Raw genomic sequence first — 26,395 nt, forward strand, 5'->3', positions numbered from 1 at the left:
TCCCACGAAGAATTCGATTGGATATGGTTGTCCTTCCAACCTCTTCGCAAAACACAAACACCACGACGAAGATCGAGAGAGAATGTCTTTTCGTTCTGCCGTTCCTGCTCTACTTGCGTTAACCTAACATTATCCCCTTCGATATATTCATACATAGTTATATATCATCGATTATGATATATATATATATATGTGTGTGTGTGTGTGTGTGTCACAAATTTATATGAATTAATAATATATGGAGTCGTACGATTAAAGAATGATTCAGTAGAATACTAATCAATAAGAAATGTTATTTGATATAAAACAATTATTACTTTTATATAAATTGTTGTATAAAATTATTCGATACAAAAAGATATATATATATATATAAACAATTAGAATTTAAGTTAGTTATATTAATTGTTAAATCGTTCGTTTATCGAAGTATAGAAAAAATAAAAATTTAAGCAAATAGATACTAGCGTACCTCATGTAGATATATCGATAAATATTTGGACATATTATTATTATATATACACATTTTTATGTACATACTTAGATAGATTAACAAAAATATTGACAAATTTTTACGTTACATATTTCCCAATAATTGTCTATATAAATTACATACATAAAACATAACAAGAATTTTATTATAATAATAATATATTTACGAAATAAATGACGGTAATTATTTAAAAAATAACAGTATTAAGAGTTATAGCGAAAAAAAGAACATTCTTACAACATTCAAGAGGGTAATCAAATTTGAATTATTGATGATTCGGAAATACGAGAGTAGGTATATGTCTAGTATACGATATATTATCTAGATGCATATATATATATATATATATATATATATATATAATATACGTGTACTTTACGGAAGTACATAGACGACGATTCCTTGATGAAAATCGTACCGGATCGTGCAATGCAACGCATTACGCTCGGACGAAAGGACGTTGCACGCGTCGCGAACCGCCGACGTCACGTTGGACATCCTCCGTGAACACGAGAAACACGAGAGAGAATTTGTACACGCACGTTGATAACCAATAGACAAAGAGCTAAGATATTAATCTTCTGAAATATCAGAAATATGAGATAAGCAAACAACTTATTATCATTATTATTAGTACGATCACCAAAGGAATTTGTTAGAAAAATAATTTATCGATATGAAAGATTAATCTTTTGAAAAATCATAAATATAAGATAAACAAAAATTTATTATCATTGTTATCGTTGTTATTGTTATTATCATGAAAGAAATTTGTAAGGAAAACATATCATTTCCCCTTAAAAAAATCAAACGAACGATTGACATCAGCGTGTATATACAATTTAATAATATATTAAATTTATCGATAGATATTTTTGACTTTTCTTTCTTTTTTTCTTTTTATTATTGTTATAATAGGTCGAACAAAAATAATATGCTCGATCGCACAAACACTTAATTTGTATAATATAGTAATAAAATGTATTTATTAAAATTTATTTCTCAATATACATACGTATAATCGATTAGTACAGTGAATAAAAACGTGTATGCGTATTTATTAATACATATTTGTGTTTTTCTTCTTTTTCTCTCTCTCTCTCTTTTTTTTTTTTTTTTAAATAAATCAAAACCAAAAAAGAAAAAAAATCATCTTTTTCCAGAAATCTTTGTTTTTCTACAATCTTCTTGATTATTATTATTGGCGATATCGGCTGCCTCTTCCTCAGCTTGATCGGTCATTACCGAAGAAGTAAAAATTTCTGGCTCGTCGTCGTGGATCCTAGCATAATCGTAATCCCGATATCTTCGATCGAATTGAAAATTATGCTTGAACTGTTCGAAAGCTTCCCAGAGTTTAACGAACTTCGTTGTTAACAGCTTGGTGAACTCGTCACGTTGATTTTGTAACTTGGACTTGAAATTTTGTTCCAATCTACGTATGTCCTTGGCATTGATCTCACGATATTTTACCAATGCGTTTTCCGGAATAAAATTGTATTCCTGATCCTGCGATCTTCTTTGTACATCCATCGGTAATTCCATTCTAACGGGTGACTTTAAAGAATTGTTCTTGATCCCGTCTTGATCGCTATGCCTTCGAAGATAATAATAGAAAGAAAATGAAAAGAAAAGAAAAATCGTAAATAATTTTTAATCGTCGTTTTTCTTAAAAAAAAAAAAAAAAAAAAAAAAGAGAAAGAAAAAGAAAAAGATGACACGATCTCGATTTACCAAAATTTTGGTTGCTGTCGAAATTCCTTCAAGCTATTCTCGTGCAATCGTATAACTTCGTCCTTTAAACGTTCCTCCCAAACGCTCATTTGCTTACGAAAATTAACGTAAGAATTTCGATTACGTTTGTCCAAATTCTGTAAATGTTTTTGTATCTTTTCATAAACCTTCCTAGTATTTTGCATCTCAACGTCCTGACGTAATCTCTCGTTTCGAATCAGTTCGGTGATCTTTTGAGAATCTTTCTCTTGCCACTCGTTCATACTCTTTTGTAAGGTCTTCGTTATTTCCTAAGAACGTTCGTTCGTTTACTTACATGTTTTATATTAATTGTATCTTATTTCCCATACGTCGAAAGAAAGAAAGAAAAAAAGAAATTCTCCTTTGAAATTCGTTGATTAAATTATTTGAAAAAAAAAAAAGAAAACGGAATCATGTTCTCATTGAAATTCATCAATGGCGCCGGTTAGAGAAATTATTCTCGAAATCGCACATCGAAAAAATATAATATTATATTTGCCGAGTTGGTTTTATTTCTATATACCTGGGAACACATGCCAGTGACCTTGGCAATTTCCTCGCTGATCCTCTTCCTCTCATCCAGTTGCCATCTGACGATCTGCGCCTTGATTCTCGCGTCTAAGTTGTTCTTCCACGCCTGTAGATCGTTTTTCAGGATGTTCTGAGTCTGCGCGTGCTTCTCGTAACACTGCAAGGCGTACCGTCGATTTTGAAACTTCTCCAAACCGAATTGCTTTCTCAAACCGACGATTTCCGTCTCGCATTGCGACAATCTATTTTCGAACCATTTTAAAGTCTTCGGCACATTGTCCACACGTGGACTCGAATGTACTCCTTCGTCATTGTCGCCGGATGCTTCCGTTTCTAATACGCGAAAGTGTTTTCAATGTTTTATTAAACTAATCGTTTTTCTTTCATTTTTTTTCTTTTTTTTTTTTTTTTTTTTTTTTCTTAGATATAATATGACTAATTGTATACATCGTTTTCGAAGTTTGAGAGATAATTGACGTTTTAATTAAACAACATAGACGTATATATTATTATACAATATTAATTAAATAATATCTAAATTGTCATATTGGTATATAGTTTGTGATATAATATCTCTCGGGAATTTATTTCTGCTTTCTGTACTAACAGAATAATATCGATATTAACTCTTAAAATTTATCTAACGCAATTTCAAGACTAAGATCTATGTTAACTTCACGTCAATACTTCTTACTTCTCTATCGTTTTGTCAAAATTTATATGAGAAAATTATAAGAACATTTCTCGCATCATAATATCACTTATTATTCCGTTGGTGTAGAAATTTATGTTTGAAATAGTATTTGATGAAAAAACAAAAGAAGAAAGAAAAGAAATAAAAGATAAAAGAATAAAAACGAAGCAAAAGAAAGCAAACAAGCGCATAAATATCGCGAAGATAAATTTCAATATTAAAAAGAAAATTATAATATCACTCATTATTCTGTTAGTGTAGAAATTTATATTAAAAATAATATTTGATGAAGAAACAAAAGAAGAAAGAAAAGAATAAAAACGAAGCGAAAGAAAGCAAACAAGCGCATAAATATCGCGAAGATAAATTTCAATGTCAACAAAAAAATTATAATATCACTCATTATTCTGTTAGTGTAGAAATTTATATTAAAAATAATATTTGATGAAAAAACAAAAAGAGAAAGAAAAGAACGAAAAAATAAAAGAATAAAAACGAAACAAAAGATAAATTTCAATATCTTCAAAAGGACTAAAAACATTACCTAATTTCGATCGATCGCACATTTGAAAGCAACAATTGCCCGAAGCAGTATTTCGTTCGTCACCAGAAGTACTTTCCCCAGAGGACGAATTCTTTACATTGTTCGGCACGTTCGAACGAAAGGACAAGTCGTCCTGTCGTTTTCGATCGTAATTCTTCGGGAAACCACTTCGGCAATCCTTGTATCGGAAATGCGTCGTTTGATAAAAAGAATCGTCCTCGGGATCGTTCGTAGTATAATCAGCCAACTGTTCCGTCGAGGATTCCGATTCCTCCTCGATAGGCGATAGTACTCGATCCTCTTCGAAATTCTCCTTGTTACTCCTCGGGCAATCGATCTTCTCCCTCGATTTTCTGTCTCCTGAAACGAAAGCACAATAATTCTAGTAAATAAATCGACTAGGTAAATCGAGGATGCGAATCGATTGAGAAAACAAAAAAGAAGTATTAGTGTCTTTGTTAGATTAACAAGGAAAGAAAGAACAAAGGAAAAGAGAATTTTTTTTTTCTGGATTTGAAACGAATTTAATAAGGACGAACGATTAATTATTGTATCGTTGTGGGATTGACAAAAAAAAGAAAAAAAAAAAAAAGAAAAAATTATTTCTCTGTCAGATTTATAACGAAAAGAGACACTATTACTTTTACTAGAATTAGAAATTACTGTTTTTGTAAGATTGAAAAAGAATGCTGTATGTTTGTCGGACTTAAAAAAGAAAAATAATAATTACAATCGCTATGTACTCTATATTAAAAGAAACTACTGTATTTCGGTCAGATTCAACACAAAGATGGCTATTCTTATCGGATGTAAACCAAAAAATAAATAAATAAATAAATAAATAAATAACAACAATCTCAAGTGGGTTCTCCCGCAGGGAATATTAATGAAATCATTAACGATCTATCGATCAGAGCCATACGAAATCCGAGACGGATTTTCGTTCCTATTTAAATCGTCGATCTCCGAATACAAATCTGTTGCAAACGAGCAAAGAAGAGAGAGAAAAAAAAGAAAAGAAGAAAAGAAGAAAAAAGAAAAAAAACAGACAAAGAAGAAAAAGAAGAAGAAGTAAAAGAAGAAGTAGAAGTAGAAGAACAAGTAGAAGAAGCAGAAGCTAAAACTGTCTCAAGGACTTACCCATCACCCAAGTAGAGAGTCGATGTTTCTCACTGCTACGATCCCAGAAATGTTTTCACCTTCGAATGGACGGACCATCCAGGGTCATCGGAGTCGTCGAAGCGAGACAAAAGACTGGAGACGAAGAGGACAACAGTGACGACGGTGAGGACGACGACTACGACGACGACTACGAGGAGGACGACGACGACGTCGACGTCGACGGCGACGTGTATTGGTAGACAAAAGGAATCAAAATGATTATCTTTTTTTCTTGTTTCGCTCTTCTTTCCTTTTATCCTTTCGTTCGACCTAAGCCCACCCACTTTGGAAGCAACCCCTTCGTTTTGTTACAGGACAAATGCCGACAAAAGTACATAAGACAAAAGAAAAGTGAGCTAGTAGATAAGTAAGATGAAGATGACGGAGAAGACGATGAAAGAGAGGACGAAGGAGAGGAAGAAGAAGAAGAAGAAGAAGAGGAGGAGGAGGAGGAGGAGAAGGAAGAGAAGGAGAAGGAAGTGGCTTAATGACCGAAAAGGATTCTCGACCTGAGAGTGCAATTTTCAATTTCGCTGACGTCGCGCGTAACTTAGTTCTGTCCTTGTCCCACCGAATATTGAGACGTTGGTTACTCTCTCTCTCTCTCTCCCTCTCTCTCTCTCTCTCTCTCTTTCTCTGTCTTTCTCTGTCTCTCTCTGTCTTTCTCTGTCTCTTTCTCTCTCTCTCTCTCTCTCTCTCTCTCTCTCACTCTTTTGCTAGTTGGTGATGCGCTACGGATTTGACATGGACAGCTGTCGGATTGGTACGCGCCGTCACGCGAGATAGAGATAGAGAGAAAGAGAAGTATAGCTACTTCATGACACACGATGTCATGGGATAGAAAAGGAAAAAATATGTGTATAAAAAGGTTTAAAAAAATAAATAAATAAAACAAGAAACGAAGGAAGAACTGAAGAGAGAAAGAAAGAAAGAAAGACAGACAGATAGAAAGAAAGATAGAAAAATAGAAAAAAAAAAAAAAAATAGAAGCGGTCCACTGCCTTTGGACTTAGCCTCGCGAATGAACGGTTGAGCTAGAGTTCGCGAACTCGGACTTTTCTCAATTTTCTTTCTAACGTTTCTGGTTCCTCCTAAACGTCTTCTGAAAGAATTGAATCCGAGTGACACCAGGATAATAAGACGTTTTTAAAACATTATAATAATAATATCACTAACCTATGTTTACGTCTGATTTGTTAACGACATGAAATTGTTCGCTCTCACTCATCGGAATGAACGAATGATCGATAGTAAACACGTTCGGAGCTTAGTCTTCGTTGTTATTCGATCTCTATCGATCGTCACGTATAATCAATGAGAGAGAAAGAGAGAGAGAGAGAGAGAGAGAGAGAGAATTTTATTAAAAATTTTTTTTTGTTTTCAATAAAAGTTTTTATTTTTATTTTTATTTAAAATTTTATTCGTTACGTAATGATGACATTTACGTAATCAATATTTTATAAAATGTCTAATCTACTTTTTAATTTGACATAATTACGTACATACGTATTTTCTTTTTTTTTTCGTTTATCTAATGACACGTAACATTTACAATATTTTATTAAATTTCTAATCGACGTATCGTCAACTTGTATTCCATAACAATATCCTCAGAAAAGCTAGAACATAATTAATTGGAATGATTAATTAATAAGGAAAAAAAAAGAGAGAGAGAAAGAGAGAGGAAATTTGATTTCTTTCGCTTACATAATGCCGTATACAATATTACGAATAATTCAATATATTTCTAATGAATTATATCGGTCTCTGAAATCCTATAATAACGTTCTCATGAAGTCACTATAATGGAGCAGAGAACACGTCATCGTTGTATGCTCGAAACATCAAAAAAAAAAAAAAAGAAAGAAAGAAAAAGAAAAAGAAAAAGAAAAAGAAAACAAGAAAAAAAGAAGAAAGGAGTAAAAGGGAAATGGACGATAGATAATCTCACGAGACTGATAACAAAAATAACTGTGAAATTATTTAGAAATGAGAAGACGAAAGAGATAGGAGGAAGTGAGAAAAAGAAAAAGAAAAAGAAAAAGAAAAAGATCGTAAAAAGAAAAACAACTTTGAATTCTTTCTCTGTAGCGTCCAAGTCTGCGAAAGAGGAAGGAAATGGAAGAATTACTTGAGGAAAAAGTGAAAGATGAATAAGAATAAGAATAAGAATAAGAATAACAATAACAATAACAATAACAATAAGAATAACAATAAGAAGAAGAAGAAGAAGAAGAAGAAGAAGAGAAGAAGATGAAGAAGATGAAGAAGGAAAAGAGTAAAAAGAAAAGGCCGAAGAAGAAAAGGCGATAAGAAGATGAGATAATGAAGAGGATAACCGACGTGGAAAGTTTATGAGAAAGAGATTGAGACGAAGACGGAGATAGATTAAATAGAAAGAGAGTGAGACGGAGTGAGTGGTGAGGTGTGGTGTGGTGAGGTGTGGTGAGGTGAGGTGAGGTGAGGTGAGGTGAAGTGAAGTTGAAGAAGAAAGAGAGAGAGAGAGAGAGAGAGGCGCGAGAAAGGAGGTAAGAACGGTAAGGAGCAAGGATTCACACGGTTCCAGGACTGGCATAGCGGTCCTAGCGGTAGATACTTGCGGATAATACGCTCATTTACATAGGCAGATATATAAATGAAAAAGTACTCGACGACGCGATCACAACATAGATCACATAGGGGACATACATAGATATGTACATATGTGAATACGTACATACGTAGTTATCTACATATTTATCAAAATGATACTAGCAAAAAGATCGTAAATCAAAAAGTTACTTTAATAGCGGCTCGAAGAAAAAATTGCCAAATGGTTTTGGAATCTTTGTGGAAAAAAAAATCGACTGAAATCGATCGAGCTCTCTTCAGCGACTGGTTTTAAACTGATTTTTTTTTTCTTTCTTTCTTTCTTTCTTTCTTTTTTTCTTTTAAGCTCGTATGTCTTTTTTGTTTTCTTTTTACGTCGTAAAAAGAGATTCGCGGAATAGTTAATTTCGTGCGATCTACGGAAAAGGATAAAAGAGGAAAAAATTAGTCGATAGAAGTTTCGAAAAGGGGAGATTAATCGATTTATAAAGATCGTTTCAAGAACTTTTCACCCACCGTGTAAGTACCGTGTAATTATATACGTGCCATACACAAGCGTCTACGTAATGCAACGAGGGATAAAGTGATAAAGTTTGACGTCATATTTCATAATTCATTCATAAATCCTGAACGTTTTGCATACAGACGGACGTATTTACTTATTTACATATGTACCCGAGTAAATCTGCATCAGAGCTTAACATCATTATTTACTCGAACGATCAACTAGACATAAACTTTTCGAGATATCTTTTTTCTTCTTTTTTCTCTTTTCGCAATCAACAACGTATTAGCAATTAGATTATTTTCTTCTCCTCTAAATAATTGATATAATCCTTTGAAAGGAATCGTTTATTTTCTTGATTTCTTAATGAAACTCGATATATACGTTCGTCGTACAACTAATAACAGATAAATAAGTCAGACTCGTACACGATATTTTGAAGATTAACATCAAACTATAATTAATCAATTATAATGATTAACGTGAATTTGTAACAATCGTGTTATACCATACATACATACATACATACATACGTATGTAAGTAAGCATGTAACCATAAGAAAACACGCGTTCCCCCATGTGTTGCGGCTCGTTTCCGTTACTAAATCATTTCGCAACGTTCAAAGTAAAAAAGAAGAAAAAGAAAAAAATAAAGAAAACAAAAATGAGAAATAAAGAATAAAACGAACAAAAAATACAATCAGCTTTTAGAGCAAACGATAAAGATCGTCGAGTGATCTATTATGTATGCGTATACGAGATCTTACCAAACACAAGTGTGTATGTCTATGAAAACCAGTATCACGCTAATTAAAACGTTAACTTGTTAATTATAAATGTTCATAAGTCTCTCTCTATCTTTATCTTTATCTCTATCTCCATCTCTCTCTCTCTCTCTCTCTCTCTCTCTCTCTCTCTCTCTCTCTCTCTCTCTCTCCTTCTCCCGCTATAAGTAATTTGCTATTACAAAGTAACTAAATCGGAAATTTTTTGATTGAATGAAAATGTCGTTGCGACGTCAGTGCCATTGTGTTTTAGTCGGTTCATTGAATCTAAAGACACAGCGACGGATCATCGAGGCCGTGAGACAGTTTGGAAGCGAGATAGTTGATCGTTCTAACTATAAGTGAGAAAGAGAGAGAAAAAGAGAAAGAGAAGAAAGAATTAATTTACGTCATGGTCCGTGACTTCATCGACTGCCGTTACTTTTTGCATGCAACCGATTGCGCGTTTATCATTAACAATCCACCCAACATTTCGATCTTCTTTTTCTTCTTCTTCTTCTTCTTCTTCTTCGTTTTCTTCGTTTTCGTCTTCTTCATCTTCATCTTCTTCGTTTTGTTTTGTTTTGTGATCAATCTTAAAAATTATTCGTCTAGCTTCTATAACGCGTACTCCCTCGAGCGTGATAACAACTTCGCACAAGGACAAGACACACCTGTTTCTTTTTTTCTCTTTGTTTGTTTCTTTCTTTCTTTCTTTTTCTTTCTCTTTCCAACTCTCTTTTATTCGAGTTTTCAAAGGTACCCTTAAGTAACAACGACCTTGCATTAATTCGATTGAAATTTGTGAGATTATTTCGAAAGATTTCGAACGGTAGAGATCGTTAACGAATCCTTGATATCTTTGTTAAAGGGAGATGTTTGTTAATTTATCGTTTTATTGTAATATCGGTAATGATAAGAGGGAAAGAGAGAGGTAGAAAAAAAAATGGAATCCTTTCGGATGTGAAGGAGTGCAAGAGAGAATACATCGAAGAGAGACTTAAGAAAAAATATATATCTAGAAGAAAAGTTTTTTTCAAAGGAAAAAATTAACGCGCGTATTCGTTGCTTTAGTATCGATAATAATAAGTTTCTTGTAAGAGAGAGAGATGAATAGAGAAAGAGAAAAAGGAAGAGAGATAGAACAACAAAAATGGAGTCCTTTCAGATGCGAACGAATTCAAGAGAGAGACTTTAAAAAACATATATTTGCAGAAAAATTTCGTTTAAACAAAAAGATCGTTTTATATATATATATATAAAAACAAGAGAGAGAGAGAGAGAGAGAGAGAAAAGAAGAGAAGAAACAATGGAGTCCTTTCAGATGTAAATAAGCAAATATGAGAAAAGAAGATCAATTTAAAAATAAATCCAAAGAAAGAGACAGTTCGTTACTTTCGATAATTACGGCTCTTTACGTCACAGTACACCATCCGGTTAATAGGCGGACGTATCTGAAGGGAGCGATGAAGCACGTTGAAAGTGACTCATCCGTTCGTGAGAGGATGTAGTGGTGAAGAAGGAGGAGGAGGTGGTGAAGGTGGAGAAGGAGGAAAGAGGAAAGAGGAAAGAGGAAAGAGGAAAGAGGAAAGAAGAGGAGCGGTCATCCACCGACACTCGGAGAAGCAGCCTCCGAGATTACAGGAGAACGGCTGCAACCGCAACGACTTTTGTCACTGACCTCGAACGTTCCTCGACTCATTAACGATGAATAATAGGAATAGGAATAGGAATAAGAATAAGAATAAGAATAAGAATAAGAATAAGAATAAGAATAAGAATAAGAATAAGAATAAGAAGAAAAATGAGAAGAAGACAAAAGCATACCTTTGTAAAATCGATCATCCTCCGTGACGAATTCAACGGTTCGATTTTTACTATTAAAAAAAGATAAGAGGTAAAAGATAAAAGATAGAAGATAAAAGGCAAAAAATAAAGTAAAGTGAAAGAGAAGAAAAAGGGGGAGAAAGAAATAGCGAAGTTAATTAATATCAAAAACTAACTTCCCATTCTTGTTTCCTCATTTGTATTGAAAGAAAAAAAAAGAAAGAGAGAGAGAGAGAGAGAGAGAGGGAAAATAAAGATAGAATAAAGACGGAATAAAAATACAAAACAATAGTTCGCTCGATGATTCGAGTCGACCTCGACTCTCTCGTCGATTCTAACTTTAGCTGACTCTGGTTAATTTAATTCGAGGAATAACTCGAAAGACCAGATCTCTTCTTTTCTCACGCTTATAGATTTAGATATGAATGAATGTTATTACTTCTTTTTTATTGCTTATTTTTAAATAATTTCCGAGAGCAAATGTAAAGAAAAGAAAAGCGTATCTTTTTTGTCTTAATTTTGTCGTTAATATTATCATACAATTTTATTAACATTTTATCGTCGATAAATTAATCGTTCGTCGACAATCGACTGGATAATATCACGGTATTGTATTTTGTTAAACGTCGTAGAGAGAATTAAAGAAAAGAAAAAAGAAAAAGAAAAAGGAAAAAAAAGGAAAGAAAAAATTGAAAAACCCCGACTTTTCTCTTATCATTATCATTATGAAAATGTTAATTTTCATTTTAAAATTTAATAACATCTCGATAATAATCGTTATCACGTAGGATAATAAAATTCTCACTAATGTCTATTATCGATAAGATAATATCTTCTGATGGATACATACACGCTTAAATATTTATTTATATCGTAGATAAAAATATTTAGTTCAAAAAAATTGACAAGAATAATGTCATGTTCGTTTCATTGATCGAACGTCGAGGACGAATGAATTAAAGGATTCTTTTCTATTATCCGCACAGGCGTATATACACACACATATACGTACCTAACAGGCTTGTAAATTACGAAAAAAAAAAAAAAACAAAACAAAATAACAAAAAATTGTTTTAAAAAACAGAAAGAAAAAAGAAGACAAAGGGAAGATGAGATCGGATCTCGTGAGAGACACCTCCCCACTACTTCTTCCAACGATCTAATGATTCTTTATGGACGTAGTAATCGTCATATCGCGATTTCACGGATGCTTTTCTGTCCGATCATCTCTTTCTCTCTCTTTCTCTCTATCTCTCTTTTCATCTCTTCTATCTACTTAATTGTATACCAAAGAAAAGACGAAATACGCGTGGGTAAGTCAATGCCAAGAAAGAGAGAGAGAGAGAGAGAGAGAGAGAAAAAGAGGAAGAAATGGAAGATAAAGAGAGATAGATAGAAAGACAGAAAGAGAGTTGCTATCTTTATCGAGACGTTACTGTTATCTCGATGCTCCTCCTGTGAAAACCTTTCTCATCGAGCAAGCATCTGCCACTTCCGTTCCTTTCAATCGGTTCGTTGCCTTCTCTACGATGATCACCCGTTTATCTAACGATTTTGCGCCTTTCGATGCGTTTATAATGGGACCGAAGTTATTCTACACCGCGAGATCGAATTAGAAACTCGTTTATTATATACGCTAAAATGGATATTACACGTGAGTATATGCCTGTTTATATATATATATATATATATAAGAGTGGTGACCAAAAATTGCTCGGAGATATTTAAAAATCATCTTAATCTTTTCCAAAGTTTTTTGAGCTAATTCCTTTGGTTTTTTTTCTTTTCCTTTTTCAGATCGTAAAACTACAAGCTTAAATCGTAAAACTGGCATGCCTGATTATAAACCTCGAAACTTTCGAAAGAAGAGTTATTGATTTCTAATATAACTCAGAAACTTATCGATCTATCCTGTATATATATATATATATATATATATATATATATATATTTATGTATTTATGTATATCTATGTATATACAATATCTATGGGGATATTAAAGAAAGAAAAACGATGATTGGATGTAACACAAATATTTTGCTTTGTCTTATTATTATTATTCTTTTATTTTTTTTTAATTAATTTATCCTAATCACTATACATGCGAACGAACGAACGAACGAATAGTAGTTATCTATCATAATAATACAATTATTATTTCATCCGTGATGTCTACTTAATTACAATTTCTAGGAAACGATTAGAACGTAGAAGAGATCAAAAAACTGTCTCGTAAAGTATAATTTCGCATGGGTGGTAGAGTGAGTCGGATGGGTGGGCCGTATATAAGGGGGGTAGAGTGGGAGGGAGGTTATCGATACGATATACTTTGACTAGAAATTTTTAATCATCTATTACCACGATCTATCCAATCCATGGATCGGAAAATTTTTTTTCTCGTTTTTTTCGAATCGATCTTTCTCTCTAATCGATTATAATACGATTTCGATGAATTAGATAATCGATCGAGCGATCGTATATAATATATATATATATATATATATATATATATATATAAACACGTAATTACTATCTCTCTATAAATTTCTAGAAAAATGTAACCTCTATACATTCATATTCGCTTTTCAAATCGATCTTTCTTAATCGATTTCTAAAGATAATCTACTATACTTATAATATATAACTTACGTCTATCTCGTATATAATATATATCTCATATACATACATATATATACATAAAAAAGGAACTTCCAAAAGTTCCTAGGTACATGATTTTATAGTCTGAAGAAAAAAAAAAAAAAAAAAAAAAAGAGAGAGAGAGAGAAGAAAAATAGCAATTAATTTTTATAATGTTACTTAGGAACATTTTGGCCGATCATTTATATACAAGCGAGTATAGCGAGTTCCAATTGGAATTAGAAAAATGTTTACTTGCGATTCCAAAGAGAATATAGGATGACGATGAAGAAGAGGAAGAAAAAGAAGAAGACTATTAATAAAAAAAAATAATAATAATAATAATAAAAAGAATAGGGAGAATAAGAAGAAAAGAGACGATTAATAAAAAAAGTAAGAAGAATAAGAAGAAGAAATAAAACAGGTTGAAAAAGATGAGAAATAAAGAGACAGAGAGAGAGAGAGAGAGAGAGAGAGAGAGAAGAAGGAGACGATTAATACAAAAAATAAAAAGAATGACAAGAACAAAAAGATTGATAAAAGGAATAATAAGAATAAGAATAAAAAGACGATTAATAAACGGAATAAGAAGAATAAGAATAAGAAAAAGAAACAGTAGAAAAAGACGATGAATAAAAAGAAAAAGAAGAAGAAGAAGAAGAAGAAGAAGAAGGTGTAGAAAAAGGATAGAGGAGAGCGAGCATGTGGGTGAAGGCTGGAGGGCTCTCCAGGATGTGTCGAAAGTGAAACCCAAGGCCTCCGTTCGTACGTGTTGCACTCTCTGCTCTCAATCTCCTCATTGTGTCCATTCGTATTCCTCTGTTCGATCCTGAGTCTTGACTCGCTTCTAATACGAATAAAAAAAAAAAAAAAAAAATACTACGCTCGTCGATCGCCAATCAAAAAAAAAAAAAAATCCATTCTCAACTTAATATCCTTCGTCCTCTCGTACGGACCTCGTTCGAGTTTTGAACTGTTCACAGTTTTCTTCGATCACTTTCATCGTAATCGTATTGATTTCATTGCTCGTTACGATTGGCAAGACAAATCCCTTTCGATCGTTTCGATGATTTGGCGATTTGTTTCTCCTTTGCTTTTTTCAGTTGTTTGTTTATTTCTTCTTTTTCTTTTCTTTTCTTTTCTTTTTTTTTTTTTTTTTTTTGTTTTTTGTAATTTATTCCTCTCTTTTATCTTCCTTTATTTTTTATCCCAATCGTCGCAACTTACGATCCGGACTCGACGTTCTTGTCGCTTTTATTCTTATTGTTCGGTATGAAAAATGCTAATATGATACCAACTGAAAGGAGAAAAGGAGATAGATGAAGATAATGATAATTAATTATATGGAGATCTTTGTTTGAATTTGTACGAAAAAATATTGGGTCTTATAACGAGAAAATGAATACTTACGTAGGGGAAAGCAAGCTATCGTCATGATCGGAGCTATGCATCCGTACTCGAGCAACACCGGAAACACGACATTGCCGATCAGAGATCCAGATCTTCCTGTCATCATTACCAAACTCACTGCCATGGTTCTATTAAAAAACGAAAGAATACAATTGAAAAAGAAAAAAACGAGCAAGAAAATTAAATCGGTCTGTTACTCGTTCTCTTTCCTTCGGAAAAAGAAGAATAACAAAGATATAATAATATAAAAATACAATAAATGGTACCTTAATGAAGTTGGGAATAAAAGCACAGTGGCCCCTATTACAATGTTCAATGTTGTCATCATTATACCGACGAAGAGGCAGGTCAATACCAATGTCAACATGTAACTCGTTGACCAAGTCATTGATACCAATGATGAGATGCACACCGTGTAACAAATGTCTGTATACAATCGAAAGAAATTAACTTTTCTCCCCCCTTTTTTTTTGTTTTTGTTTTAATGGAACTAGAATTTATTTATTTGTTTCCTTCTTTTCTTTGTAATATTTTCTAACTACTCACATAAAAGATTTTTGTGACCCAACAAAGTCACGAACATGCTTGCAATGAAGAGGAAAACTATCGCTGCGATGGAAACTATCGTCGAATCTATATACATGTTTTCGGATATCACGATCTGAAATTAAAAAAAAAAAAAAAAAAAAAAGAAAGATTAAAAAAAAAACGATTACTTTGTTTGTTTATTAATTTTCTTTTTTTCTCTCTTAAGACCCTTTTTCCGATTAATTAAAAAATTAAGATTAACTTTTAAAAATTAAGAGATACGATTACTTGTTCCTTTGCCTGTTCATAAATTTTTTTTCTTTTCTTTCTTAAGACTCCTTTTCCGATTAATTAATTCCAATTAACTTACTTTCGAACAATTGACCACTTCGATAATATCGCCACTTAAATCCATATTTTGTAGGGATTGTGCGGATTGATAAGTGACAGCGTCCAATATCTCACAAAATGCTGGGTCGTGATCGGTGATATTGAAATCGATCGGATTGAAGTCCTGCAATATCGCGAAAAGTTGCGGCTGCCATAATCGAATCGTGTTGAGACTGTAAACAAAACAAAAAATAGGAGGAATGTTATCAGAAAGAGATAAAGAGATAAACGGTTTATTAAGATAAAATAGTTACTAATTGTCACAAGTAGAGATAGAGACACAGACGAAGAAAAGTTTTTTATGATCCAGGAAGGAAAAAATTTTGAAATGGAAAATTCATTCATGATATACAATTAGATCGTAAATTAATATGTATTTGTTTGTTGAATTTAATATCTATGTATTAGTGATTACTCTCTCTCTCTCTCTCTCTCTCTCTCTCTCTCTCTTTTTTTTCCTGTCTATCAGTCTCTCTCTTCCTCTTTGATTTTATATCCGGTATGACAACATTGCATATTTGTATGAAGATTTAACTACGTTAGACAGTAGGTCTAAATTTCTGCAAACAACTTACGCGAGCATGCTGCAAAATTGTAAAGTCAGGATCAAACTCAATCGGAATATATGTGGTCTAAAGAAAATAGGTTTCATTTGAAGTAAACCACTTTTGAATGATTTCTTATGCGTAACGATCGTATCTCCCGTAGAATTCTCCGTAGAATTTTTTACTTCGAACTCGTCGGCCAATTCGTTTATCTAGATATAACAAAAATGAAAAATTAAGAATGAAAAATCAGAAATCATATTTGTGACTTCATCGTATGGATGAAATATGAAATTTTCATTATTACACAATAAAGAAATGAATAATGAAAGGTAAAAAAAAAAAAGAAAAGAAAAACGATAGATTTATAACACGATGTTAGAATATTTACGGGATAATCTTTTTCTGGTCTGCCAGTGTTGATTCTATAAATTTGTCGGAAAACCTTCAAAGCTTCCTCCTTACGTCCTTGACTCATAAGAAACTTCGGACTCTCTGGGAAAAATGACAAGAGAAAGACACCGAACAACGTCGGGACACCGCACAATGATAAAAATATTCTCCAAGAATTGTATTTGAAGTAACCGTCCCAAAGTTCGATCGACCAATCTTGTGGTACCACCAACCAAGCAAGACCTACAAAAATATATATATATATAGATACATGTTGAAATATGTAGATATATAAATATATCGTTTAGATATATTTATATATTTGTTATATCTAAATATAACAGATATATAGACATATCGTCGAAATTATCGATAGGGATAATATAATTCTTGGTGTGATAATTTAATAAATATAATTAATATATATGTATATATTAAATATATATTTATATTTAATATAAAAAATGTACATATAGATATATCACATACAGACACGCAATATATACATATATATATATGTGTGTGTGTGTGTGTGTGTCTGTATGTGATGTATCTATGTGTACATTTTTTCCTTTTGATTACGATTAAATAAGTTATTAAGTTACGATTAAATTTACCTGAATTAACAACGCATCCAGTCGTAACAGTGAAGCCGATAATAAGAGTGATTCTCGATCTGACTTTGGCACCATAAAACTCAGCAATATAAGACATCGTTCCGGCGTAAGGGCCGCTGATTCTAAAATAAAAAACGAGCGAATGAAATTCTAACGAATGAACTTCGTGAGAAAAAGGAAAAACGATAAAACTTCATACGTCTCCATTATAATCTTTTCAACTTACATCAATCCACTGAGAAATTTAAAGAAGAGGAGAGTGCCAAAATTTTGAGAAAATCCTGACAATACGTTACAAATTCCATCGGCCAGAAAACCATAAATTAAAATCGACTTTCTACCTTTCACATCTGCGAGATATCCCCATATCAATGCGCTCGATACCATACCTAAATTATTATTAACGTTAAAACACTTGTTTTTTCTTTTTCTTCTTCTTTTTTTTTTTTTTTCTTACACGAACAAATTCGACGAATTTCAAAGAAGAGAGGAAAAAAGAAAGACATGTTTTTCGTGTCTTTCTCTTTTTTTTTTTTTTTTTATTCTCTTTTTTTTATTCTTTATTTTTCCTTTTTTTGTCCCTTCCACCGTCCATTGAAATCCTTACCGATATAAACTACGGCGTTTAAAATTCCCTTGTGAATAAGCTTCAATTGCAAATCGCATTCGGCGGCAGGAAGAATGAGAGATATATTGCCGGTATCGAAACTCGATGCCCAAGAAGCTGGTATTAAAGCTAGATATAATAAAACATGAAATTTGCCATATCCGGTCGCGGAGACGGCGGTCTCGAAATCGGCTGGCGATTTGCTACTTTGTACACCTTAGAAAGAAACATTAATTTAAGAATTATTAATGATATAAGATTTAGATATTAAGTATATAAAGATTTTGAAATAAACATTCATTTCATTGTTACATCCAAATAATATTCTTTACGAAGATGAAACAACAAATCGAAGAAAAAAAAAAGAAAGAAAGAAAGAAAGAAAAAAGCAGCAAAAGAAAAGAAAAAATTAAAACAAAGAACGAATATCATCGTCGTGTTTAACACTTACATGAATGATTACGATCGTCTACGCTCTTTTTCTCGCTCATATCTACGGCGTTTATCGTACTGTTAGGTGACATCTTCGAAGGATCTTAAGAATGAATTTCTTATTGTAGATCACGATGTTGTTTCACATGCGGAAACAAAATAGATCGTCGAGAAGCTAACTGAGAAATGAACGACGAAACGGAGGTTTTCATTAAAGAGCACCTTTCCTCTCTCTCTCTCTCTCTCTCTCTCTCTCTTTTTGTCTCTCTTTCTCTGTTTCTGTTTCTCTCTCTCTCTCTCTTTCTCTATCTCTCTCTGTTTCTCTCTCTCTTTCTCTCTCTTTCTGTACATTTTTTCCACGGATACCACCTGATCGTTATTAATAGGCAAACAATATTATCACTTGAACAAACTTGACAAATGTTTTTGAGTTCAAGAGAGAAATCTGAAATATATATCATTGGATTCATCATCGATCACGCGAGAATTCGCTAAATGGTTCAGGAAGTATAGGAAAGAAAGAAAAAAAAAAAAAAAAAAGAAGAGAAAGAACAAGAACGTGCTTCGCGTTTATGACGGGACACGTTTCTTTTATTTTTCTTTTTCTTTTTTTTTTTTCTTCCTTGTCTCTCTTTTTTTTTTCTTTCTTTTCTTTTCTTTTTTTTTTTTTTTTTTTGTTTAAGGTTAAATATTTTATTCGCGTATAATTTTTCTTTCTCTCTCTCTCTCTCTCTCTCTCTCTCTCTCTCTCTCTCTCTCTCTCTCTCTCTTTTTCTGTGTTTTAAATATATTGTTTATCGATCGGGATGTATTGACAACGTCACACACATTACACGTATTTATACAATTGCTTGTTAATCGCAAACTCATTTTAATAAATTAATTAAAACCGCGTTGTATAACAAGTGAGCTGAGAAACGAGAGAGAAAGAGAGAGAGAGAGAGAGAGAGAGAGAGAGAGAGAGAGAGAGAGATAGCACTTACATATTTATCGAGATATTCGTTGCCCGATAGACGAAAAAAGAAATAAGTATAATATATAAGACAGTAGATAGAAAAAATATCTATTAAAACGTTAATAGGTGAATAGATTTGAAATTGATCGATCAAACGTGTCTCAAAATTCTTCTATTTTAACGAAAATATAGAAAATATGCGTATATAACGAAAAAGAAAAAAAAAAAAAAAAGAAAGAAACAATTAGATATAAAAAAGAAAAAGTTAACGCGACAAAAAACCTATCGATGTATCGATTAAACGTATTCAATTATTTATTCATTTTATTTTATTATATTTCATAATCGTTATTATCACTCGATAAATATAAATAGTTTGAAAAATAACAAAAATCGTTTTCGAAGACGTACCTTCGAAAAATAATCGATTACGATTTTATTTTCATTCGTACATTCCTCATATAAATAGATATCTAGATTTATGTATCTTAGTCGTAAAATGATAAAGATCGTATAGATCACGGTATCATAGATCATTTGAATTATAAGTTCATTTGAAAAGCGTATTAAAAAAGTTGAATTATATCGTGTGAATTTCCAACGTTTTCATCCTGTAAATCAATTAAACGTTAATTTGTGAAAAGACCACACGCGTAGTTGTCACGAGTGTGGAAGTAATTTATTAGTCGTAGTTTTTCGTTAGGGGGGAGGTCTCCCTCCCTCTCTCTCTCTCTCTCTCTCTCTCTCTCTCTCTCTCTCTTTTCGTCGAAATCGTCACAACCTTGTCGTATCGTTGAATTTTGTTCGAATTTGTCACGCTTCATGCGTTTTGCATCCCCACCATGTTGTTTGTTTCTTTGTTGTAATAAGCGTGTTCGCCGATGCAGGTAATGTCGCGTTTACCCTGACCTTAACGATAACTTCATTTGCGACGGATCTTTTTAACGAAAAAAAAAAAAAAAAGAAAAGAAAAGAAGAGAAAAAAAAAACAAAAGAAAAAGAAAAGAAAGAAAAAATATCGGAATTATATCAATACGAGAATGAAAAGTTAATAATGAATTCGATGAAAAAAAATTCGTCGATCGCTCGTAAAATTACTTTCAGTGTTGTCGAACTTTACGTACGACGTATTCTTTCTTTCTTTCTTTCTTATCCTGTCTATTTTTTTGTTTCTTTTTCTTCATCTTATTTGAATTTTCTACTTCATTTATTTTTTCTTTTATTTACCGATCAATACCTATTTTTATCATGTTCGACGCTTCGAAGAAGGAAACTATTTATTCGATTTATTTTTATTGCGTTAGTGATATTTGAAGAGAAAAAAGACGCTTTTTTTCTTTTCTTTTTTTTTTTTTTTTCTTTATAGGTATCATCTTTAGTTCATTCAATTTTTGCATTTTAACGTTATAATTCGATCGATCCGTTCTCACTGTGATTGGAAAAAGAAAAGAGAGAAAAGGATCAATAAAAAGACACTTCACTCATTATTATTTATAATTTTGTTTATTTAATCATATGCAATAATAATACAAATCTTTCAGTTGACATTATTCCATCAACGATGATATCAATAATAATATCGTAAAAAAGAAAGATATCTAAAATTCATTTCGACGAGTCCGATGGTTCCGGAATTAATTATAAAATCCAGATATTAATTATTTTACTACTCATTTGCATAGACCAAATATAAATTATCAAGTTTTTTGTCTTTCTTTCTATCTTCTTCTTTAACAATTGGTACATCTCTTTTCTCGAATTAAACACGTAGTATATAATCAAATAGCAATTATAAGAACCGTTTAATTATTTTCATAGATGATTTTGATAAATATCATTAGAAACGCATTCGTCCGTGAACGTTCGTGATTTAATACAATATTTAAACTTAATTTGTTTCTCGATCGTGTATAAAAGAAGAAAGAAAGAAAAGAAAAAAGAAATTAATAAATGGAAATATATATATATATATATATTTCCATTTATTAAGATATTTTTGCACAAGAGATAAAAAAGATATTTATTGATCGTGATCTATATTCTGCTCAGTTTCCTTCATGAATAAAAAATGATTCGATTTGGAGAGCTTCCTTCGATAATCCTCCTTCATTCTTTCGATATCATTATGATTCGACGACATATACTCGGTTACCTTTGTTTAAAAAAGAAATGGAAAAGATTACAAGGTCGTACGATCGCAAGACGAAACGTCGAAGAAGAAGTTCGTTTCACCGGAGTAATTAAAGTTTCCTGCTTTTCAGACGTGGATTCGCCGTTGCGTGGCAAATGGCCTGCTTTTAAACTCGTACGCCAAAGATAAAAAAAGAAAGAAAGATAAAAATGAAAGAAAGAAAGAAAGGAAGGAAGAAAGGAAATTCGTTAAAGACAATGATCGAACGTTGTTTTTTTTTTTTTCCTTTTTTATCTTTTATTTTTCTTTTGATATTAAATTATGTGATTGAAAATTAAGATTATATTAACTTTAACCAATTAAGCTATGTAATAATTAATCATAAATGCGATGTAATCAATTTTATGGAAAATCTTTTTCTAATCGTTCAAGATCGACAAGAAAAGTGAATATATATATGTGTGTGTGTGTGTGTGTGTGTCTGATCTACAAAACCCTTTTTTTTCTTCCTTTCTTTTAAGTTTATGTAATATTAAGAATGGTATGTTAGAATATATATATATATATATATATATATATATATATGTATATATAATATATATAAATCTCTTTTCTAATCAATCAATGATAGAAAAAAGAAATATTTCTAATATCGAAAACATTTCCTGCAATATTCTTTTTCGTTCTTTCTTTCTTCCTTTTCTGTAATCATATTTAAACAATATTAAAAATAAAAATAATTAATTAAAGTATTACGAAGTTGCAACAGAATATGCAAAATAATCTTTTTCTAATAATCGAAGAAAAATATGTCTGATCTTCGAAACATTTCTTTCGTTTCTTTTTGTTTTTCTTTTTTTCTTTCTTTCTTTCTCTCTTCTAATCAGGTTTAGGTAATATTACGAACGATTTATTAAATTCAGAATGGGATGATGTAATCCAGTATAGAAAATGCGTTAGCATGTAATAGGTCGAATGACATTTTGTTTCTCCACGTTATCATATAACGCCGATCTTATTATCTATTTATACTTGGTTAGCAAGGTTAAATATTTGCCGTTCATGCTCTTCTTTTATAGTCAAGTTCTCTAACGGGAATCGTAACGAAGACATAGACATAGAAAGAAAGAGAGAAAGAGAGAGATCGAGAGAGGGAGAGAGAGAGAGAGAGAGAGAGAGAGAGAGAGAGAGAGAGAGATCGTGAGTTACGTCAAATATAAATCATTTCGTCTTAGTTTATTTGACACGCCTGCAGATTGCGTATACACGTTTACTATTAAAAAAAAAAAAAAAAAAAGTAAAAAATAATAAAAAAAGAAACTAAAAACCTCTAAATCGTTTGATATAATAATAACAAACAGAGTTTTGTGCTCTGCCTTCACAGATTTACTTGACTCTGATAATCGACGTAATCATGCAAGATTCCTGAAGCTATCGCTACGATGATACCAAATAAGACAGTCCTTTGAAACCAAATAGAATCGAATTTCCTTTTCATCCTTCTTCGCACAGACTCGATCGCTTTATTCAGGTTTGAAACTATTTAACAATTTTAACATCGATATAAATATGAAAGCCTTTTTTGTTTGTGTATATATATGTATATATATATATATATATATATATATATATATTTTTTTTTTTTTCTTTTTCTTTTTCTCAATTAGTTTTCTACGTTCCTTCAGAAAATAAAATTACATTTATATACGTACACATGTTTAACGATATGTTTAACAAAATAATTCCACTTCGATAAATCGTTTACTATTAATTTTGCGAATTAATTTGCGTATAAATTTGTTATTTATTATTGTTTTACTGAGACGGACAATTTTCGTTTTTTGGGGCGAGAGAGACATTTAACAGAAAGAAGAAGAGAGAAAGTATAAATAAATAAATAAATAATTCACGATACGATATATATCGAAAATTATCGAGAAAATGAAACAAGCGATCGAATCGACCTCCGTGAGTCAACTACGAAAATTCCGATGATACAAGTCGGTAATATATTTCTATTGTATTCTCTGAAGCATCGTTAACTGTTTAAATAGACAATCGATATAATTGTTACTATAATACATATATATCATCATTGCGACGAATTTAGATCCGTATCTACGATTGCAATCGAAACAATGATTCATATTACCTATGAACAATGATTAAATGATTCATTATGATTTCGAAAGACTAGAGTTTGAAAGAAAAGAAATTACGTCCTTTGAAACGAACTAGGCGATCGAATTTTTGTGTATATATATCAAAAAAAAAAAAAAAAAAAGAAAAAAAGAAAAAGAAAAAAAAAAAGATTAACAGGTACGCACGAAAGCATTCTCGCGATCGAAAAAGGAAAGAAAAACGAATATAATTCGACGGTCGATAAAGAAGATAATCGAGATCTTTCTTCCTCGCGATGAAATCCAAGATGGCGACGGTGTGAAGTACGGTCGATACAACAGTTTGAAATAGTGACGCAAGACGGCGCACTAGCGCCTACAATATGTCCGCCTGGTCGATAGAAGTCGGCGTGGCGCGGCAGGGAGTAGACGAGAGAGACACGGACTCTCTTTTCTCTCTCTGTCTTCTCGTTCGTCGTTTCGTCTGTCTCCGATTAAAAAGAAAGAGAGAGAGAGAGAGAGAGGGAAGGAGAGAAAGAAGGACAGATAGAAAACTGTAAAAAAGAGAAAGAAAGAATATATACACGATATAAATCAAAATAATCAAGAAGAGCGAGAGAAGAGAGTACGCGTGTGTCGTAAGTTTCGTGACGTCGAAAAAGAGAGGAGCTTGTCATTGACATCAGTAGTCAGTTTTCTCTGTGTGCGAATAGAGAGATAAGAGAGGAGAGATTGGAGAGTTTGGTGTAGAGAAAGAAAAAGAGAGAGAGAGAGAGAGAGAGAAGGAGGGTGATGTGTATGAGAGAGAAAGAAAGAGAAAGAGAGAATGTGCATTGAGACGACGATACGCGTTAGTGGAACGTATACTCTGGAGCCACTCTGAAAGAGAGAGAGAGAGAGAGAGAGAGAGAGAGAGAGAGAAGAAGAGAAAGAGATAAAGAGAAAAAGAGAAAGAGATAGAAAGAGAAAGAAAGACAGAGAAAGACAGAGAAAGAGAGAGAGAACGATTCTTTCGATCACGCTCGAGAAAGATGCGTTCGCGCGTACCAGTATCGCGGAGGACGACGACGAAAGAGAGGAGGCGCCATCGCGAATTCGTCGTCGGTCGTCGCGCGTGAGTCAGTCGGCCCGTCGTGGATCGTAACGGGCGGCCGCCACCACGTACAAGATGGCTTCGGGCGACAATGTGGACGCGATCGAGGTTGTAGAAACGAGTTTCGCCGGACCGGCCCAACCTGCCGAGGATTCAAGAAGGGCCGAGCAATCCGCCGAGGAAGACAGTGAGTATTATTTTCGATTTGATTTCCTTTCGTTTTGTGTTCTTTTCTTTTCTATTCTATTCTTTTCTTTTCTTGTCTTTCCTTTTCTTTTCTGTTCCTTTTTTTTTGTTTCACTTGCGTACATCTCTCTCTTTCTCTGTCTGTCTGGTTCTCTCGGTCTATCTCTGTCTTCGTTTTCGTGTTACTTTTCTCTCGTACGTATGTACGTCTGTCTCTTTCTTTCTTTCTTTACTTCCTTTCCTTTCCTTTCTCGTATCGTCTACATAACCTATAAAGGACGACGGACGGAGTAGTGAAAGAGAGAGAAAGAGAGAGAGAGAGAGAGAGAGAGAGAAGGAAGGATAGATGCACAAGTAAAACGAGTGAGTGAGTGAGTGAGTGAGTGAGTAGTGAGAGAGTGAGTGAGAGAAAGAAAGAAAGAGAAAGAGAGAAGGCGTGTACTACTATGCTGCTACTACACACTACTACTACTACTACTACTACTACTCTACTCCTACTCCTACTACTGTTACTACTATTACTACTGCTACTATACTACTCTATTACTATTACTACTCTACTAAACTCTCTCCAAAAAAGGAACACGGGCGTCATTCGAGAATTCGATATCCTCCGACTCTTCTTCTTCCATAAGCTCGACCCTGAACGAACTATAGGAAGGACGAACGATAGACTGAAAAAAAATATAATTATTATTATTATTATTATTATTATTATTATTATTATTATTATCATTATAATAATAAAAAAGAAAAAAAAAAGAAAGGAAGCCGTGGCGTTTTTCTTCGAGTGAAGCTCCGCGCTTCTCGTAATCCGGCTCGTTCTAGCACGATTTGACAGCTGATGGGTGTCACCCGTCTCCCCGCGTGCGGCACGCGTCTTCTCTCGAACGAAATCGATGCCTCGACCCCCTTCTCCTTTTACTCTTTTCCTCCCTCCTAACGACCCCCGCCCCAGCTCCCTCTCCTTCCCCCTCTCTTACCATGTAGACCTTTTCTCTCTCTCTCTCTCTCTCTCTCTCTTTGTCTCTCTCTCTCTCTATCTCTCTATCTCTCTATTTCTTTCTATTTCTCTATCTGTATCTCTTTCTGTCTGACTATCTGTCTATCTATGTATGTTGTGTCTACTGTATATCCATCTATCTATTTATCTATTTATCTATTTATCTCTTTCTCCCTCCCTCCCTCATTTGTCCATTTACTCGATCGCACAAATACCTACCAGCCAATGTCGATAATAAATTAGAAGAGCACGTTTTTTAGTTTTCCTTTTTCTATTTATTTATTTATTTATTTATTTATTTTTTTTTTTTTATTTAATTTAATTCGATTCAATTTTTACGTTTACTTTATTACGAAGTTGTTCGTGTAATGAAAGATAATTTGCCTCGGGTTTTACTGTCTTCTTTCTTCTTCTTCTTCTTCTTCTTCTTCTTCTTCCTTCGCTTTTTCTTCTTTTTTTTTTCTTTTCTTTTCTCTTCTCTCCT

At 32.7% G+C, this 26,395-nt stretch overlaps 2 protein-coding genes across 12 annotated transcripts in view; one reads left to right on the plus strand and one right to left on the minus strand.

Moving 5' to 3' along the window:
• Positions 1–14,708: 14,708 nt before the first annotated feature.
• Positions 14,709–18,617, minus strand: LOC122627755 (synaptic vesicle glycoprotein 2B-like). Its single transcript, XM_043809207.1, has 11 exons — positions 18,443–18,617; positions 17,992–18,207; positions 17,611–17,773; positions 17,385–17,506; positions 16,766–17,010; positions 16,405–16,586; positions 15,810–16,002; positions 15,458–15,572; positions 15,178–15,337; positions 14,912–15,039; positions 14,709–14,798 (listed from the first exon to the last, which is right to left on the minus strand). Exons 1-11 carry the CDS (start codon positions 18,513–18,515, stop codon positions 14,725–14,727), a joined length of 1,671 nt encoding a protein of 556 aa, XP_043665142.1. The 5' UTR covers positions 18,516–18,617; the 3' UTR covers positions 14,709–14,724.
• Positions 18,618–24,066: 5,449 nt separating this feature from the next.
• LOC122627731 (phosphatidylinositol 4-phosphate 5-kinase type-1 alpha) overlaps positions 24,067–26,395 on the plus strand; it is a 47,431-nt gene continuing 45,102 nt past the window's right edge. For 6 of the 11 annotated variants that reach the window (XM_043809127.1, XM_043809121.1, XM_043809124.1 and 3 more), the window contains exon 1: positions 24,067–24,909. In XM_043809127.1, coding sequence (XP_043665062.1) covers positions 24,798–24,909 — 112 coding nt within the window. In that variant the 5' untranslated portion in view covers positions 24,067–24,797. The remainder of the gene's footprint in view (positions 24,910–26,395) is intronic. The other 5 variants (XM_043809122.1, XM_043809125.1, XM_043809131.1 and 2 more) reach the window with 3 other exon arrangements.

Source organism: Vespula pensylvanica, chromosome 3 (assembly GCF_014466175.1).
Source record: "Vespula pensylvanica isolate Volc-1 chromosome 3, ASM1446617v1, whole genome shotgun sequence".
NCBI classification, from domain to species: Eukaryota; Metazoa; Arthropoda; class Insecta; order Hymenoptera; family Vespidae; genus Vespula; species Vespula pensylvanica.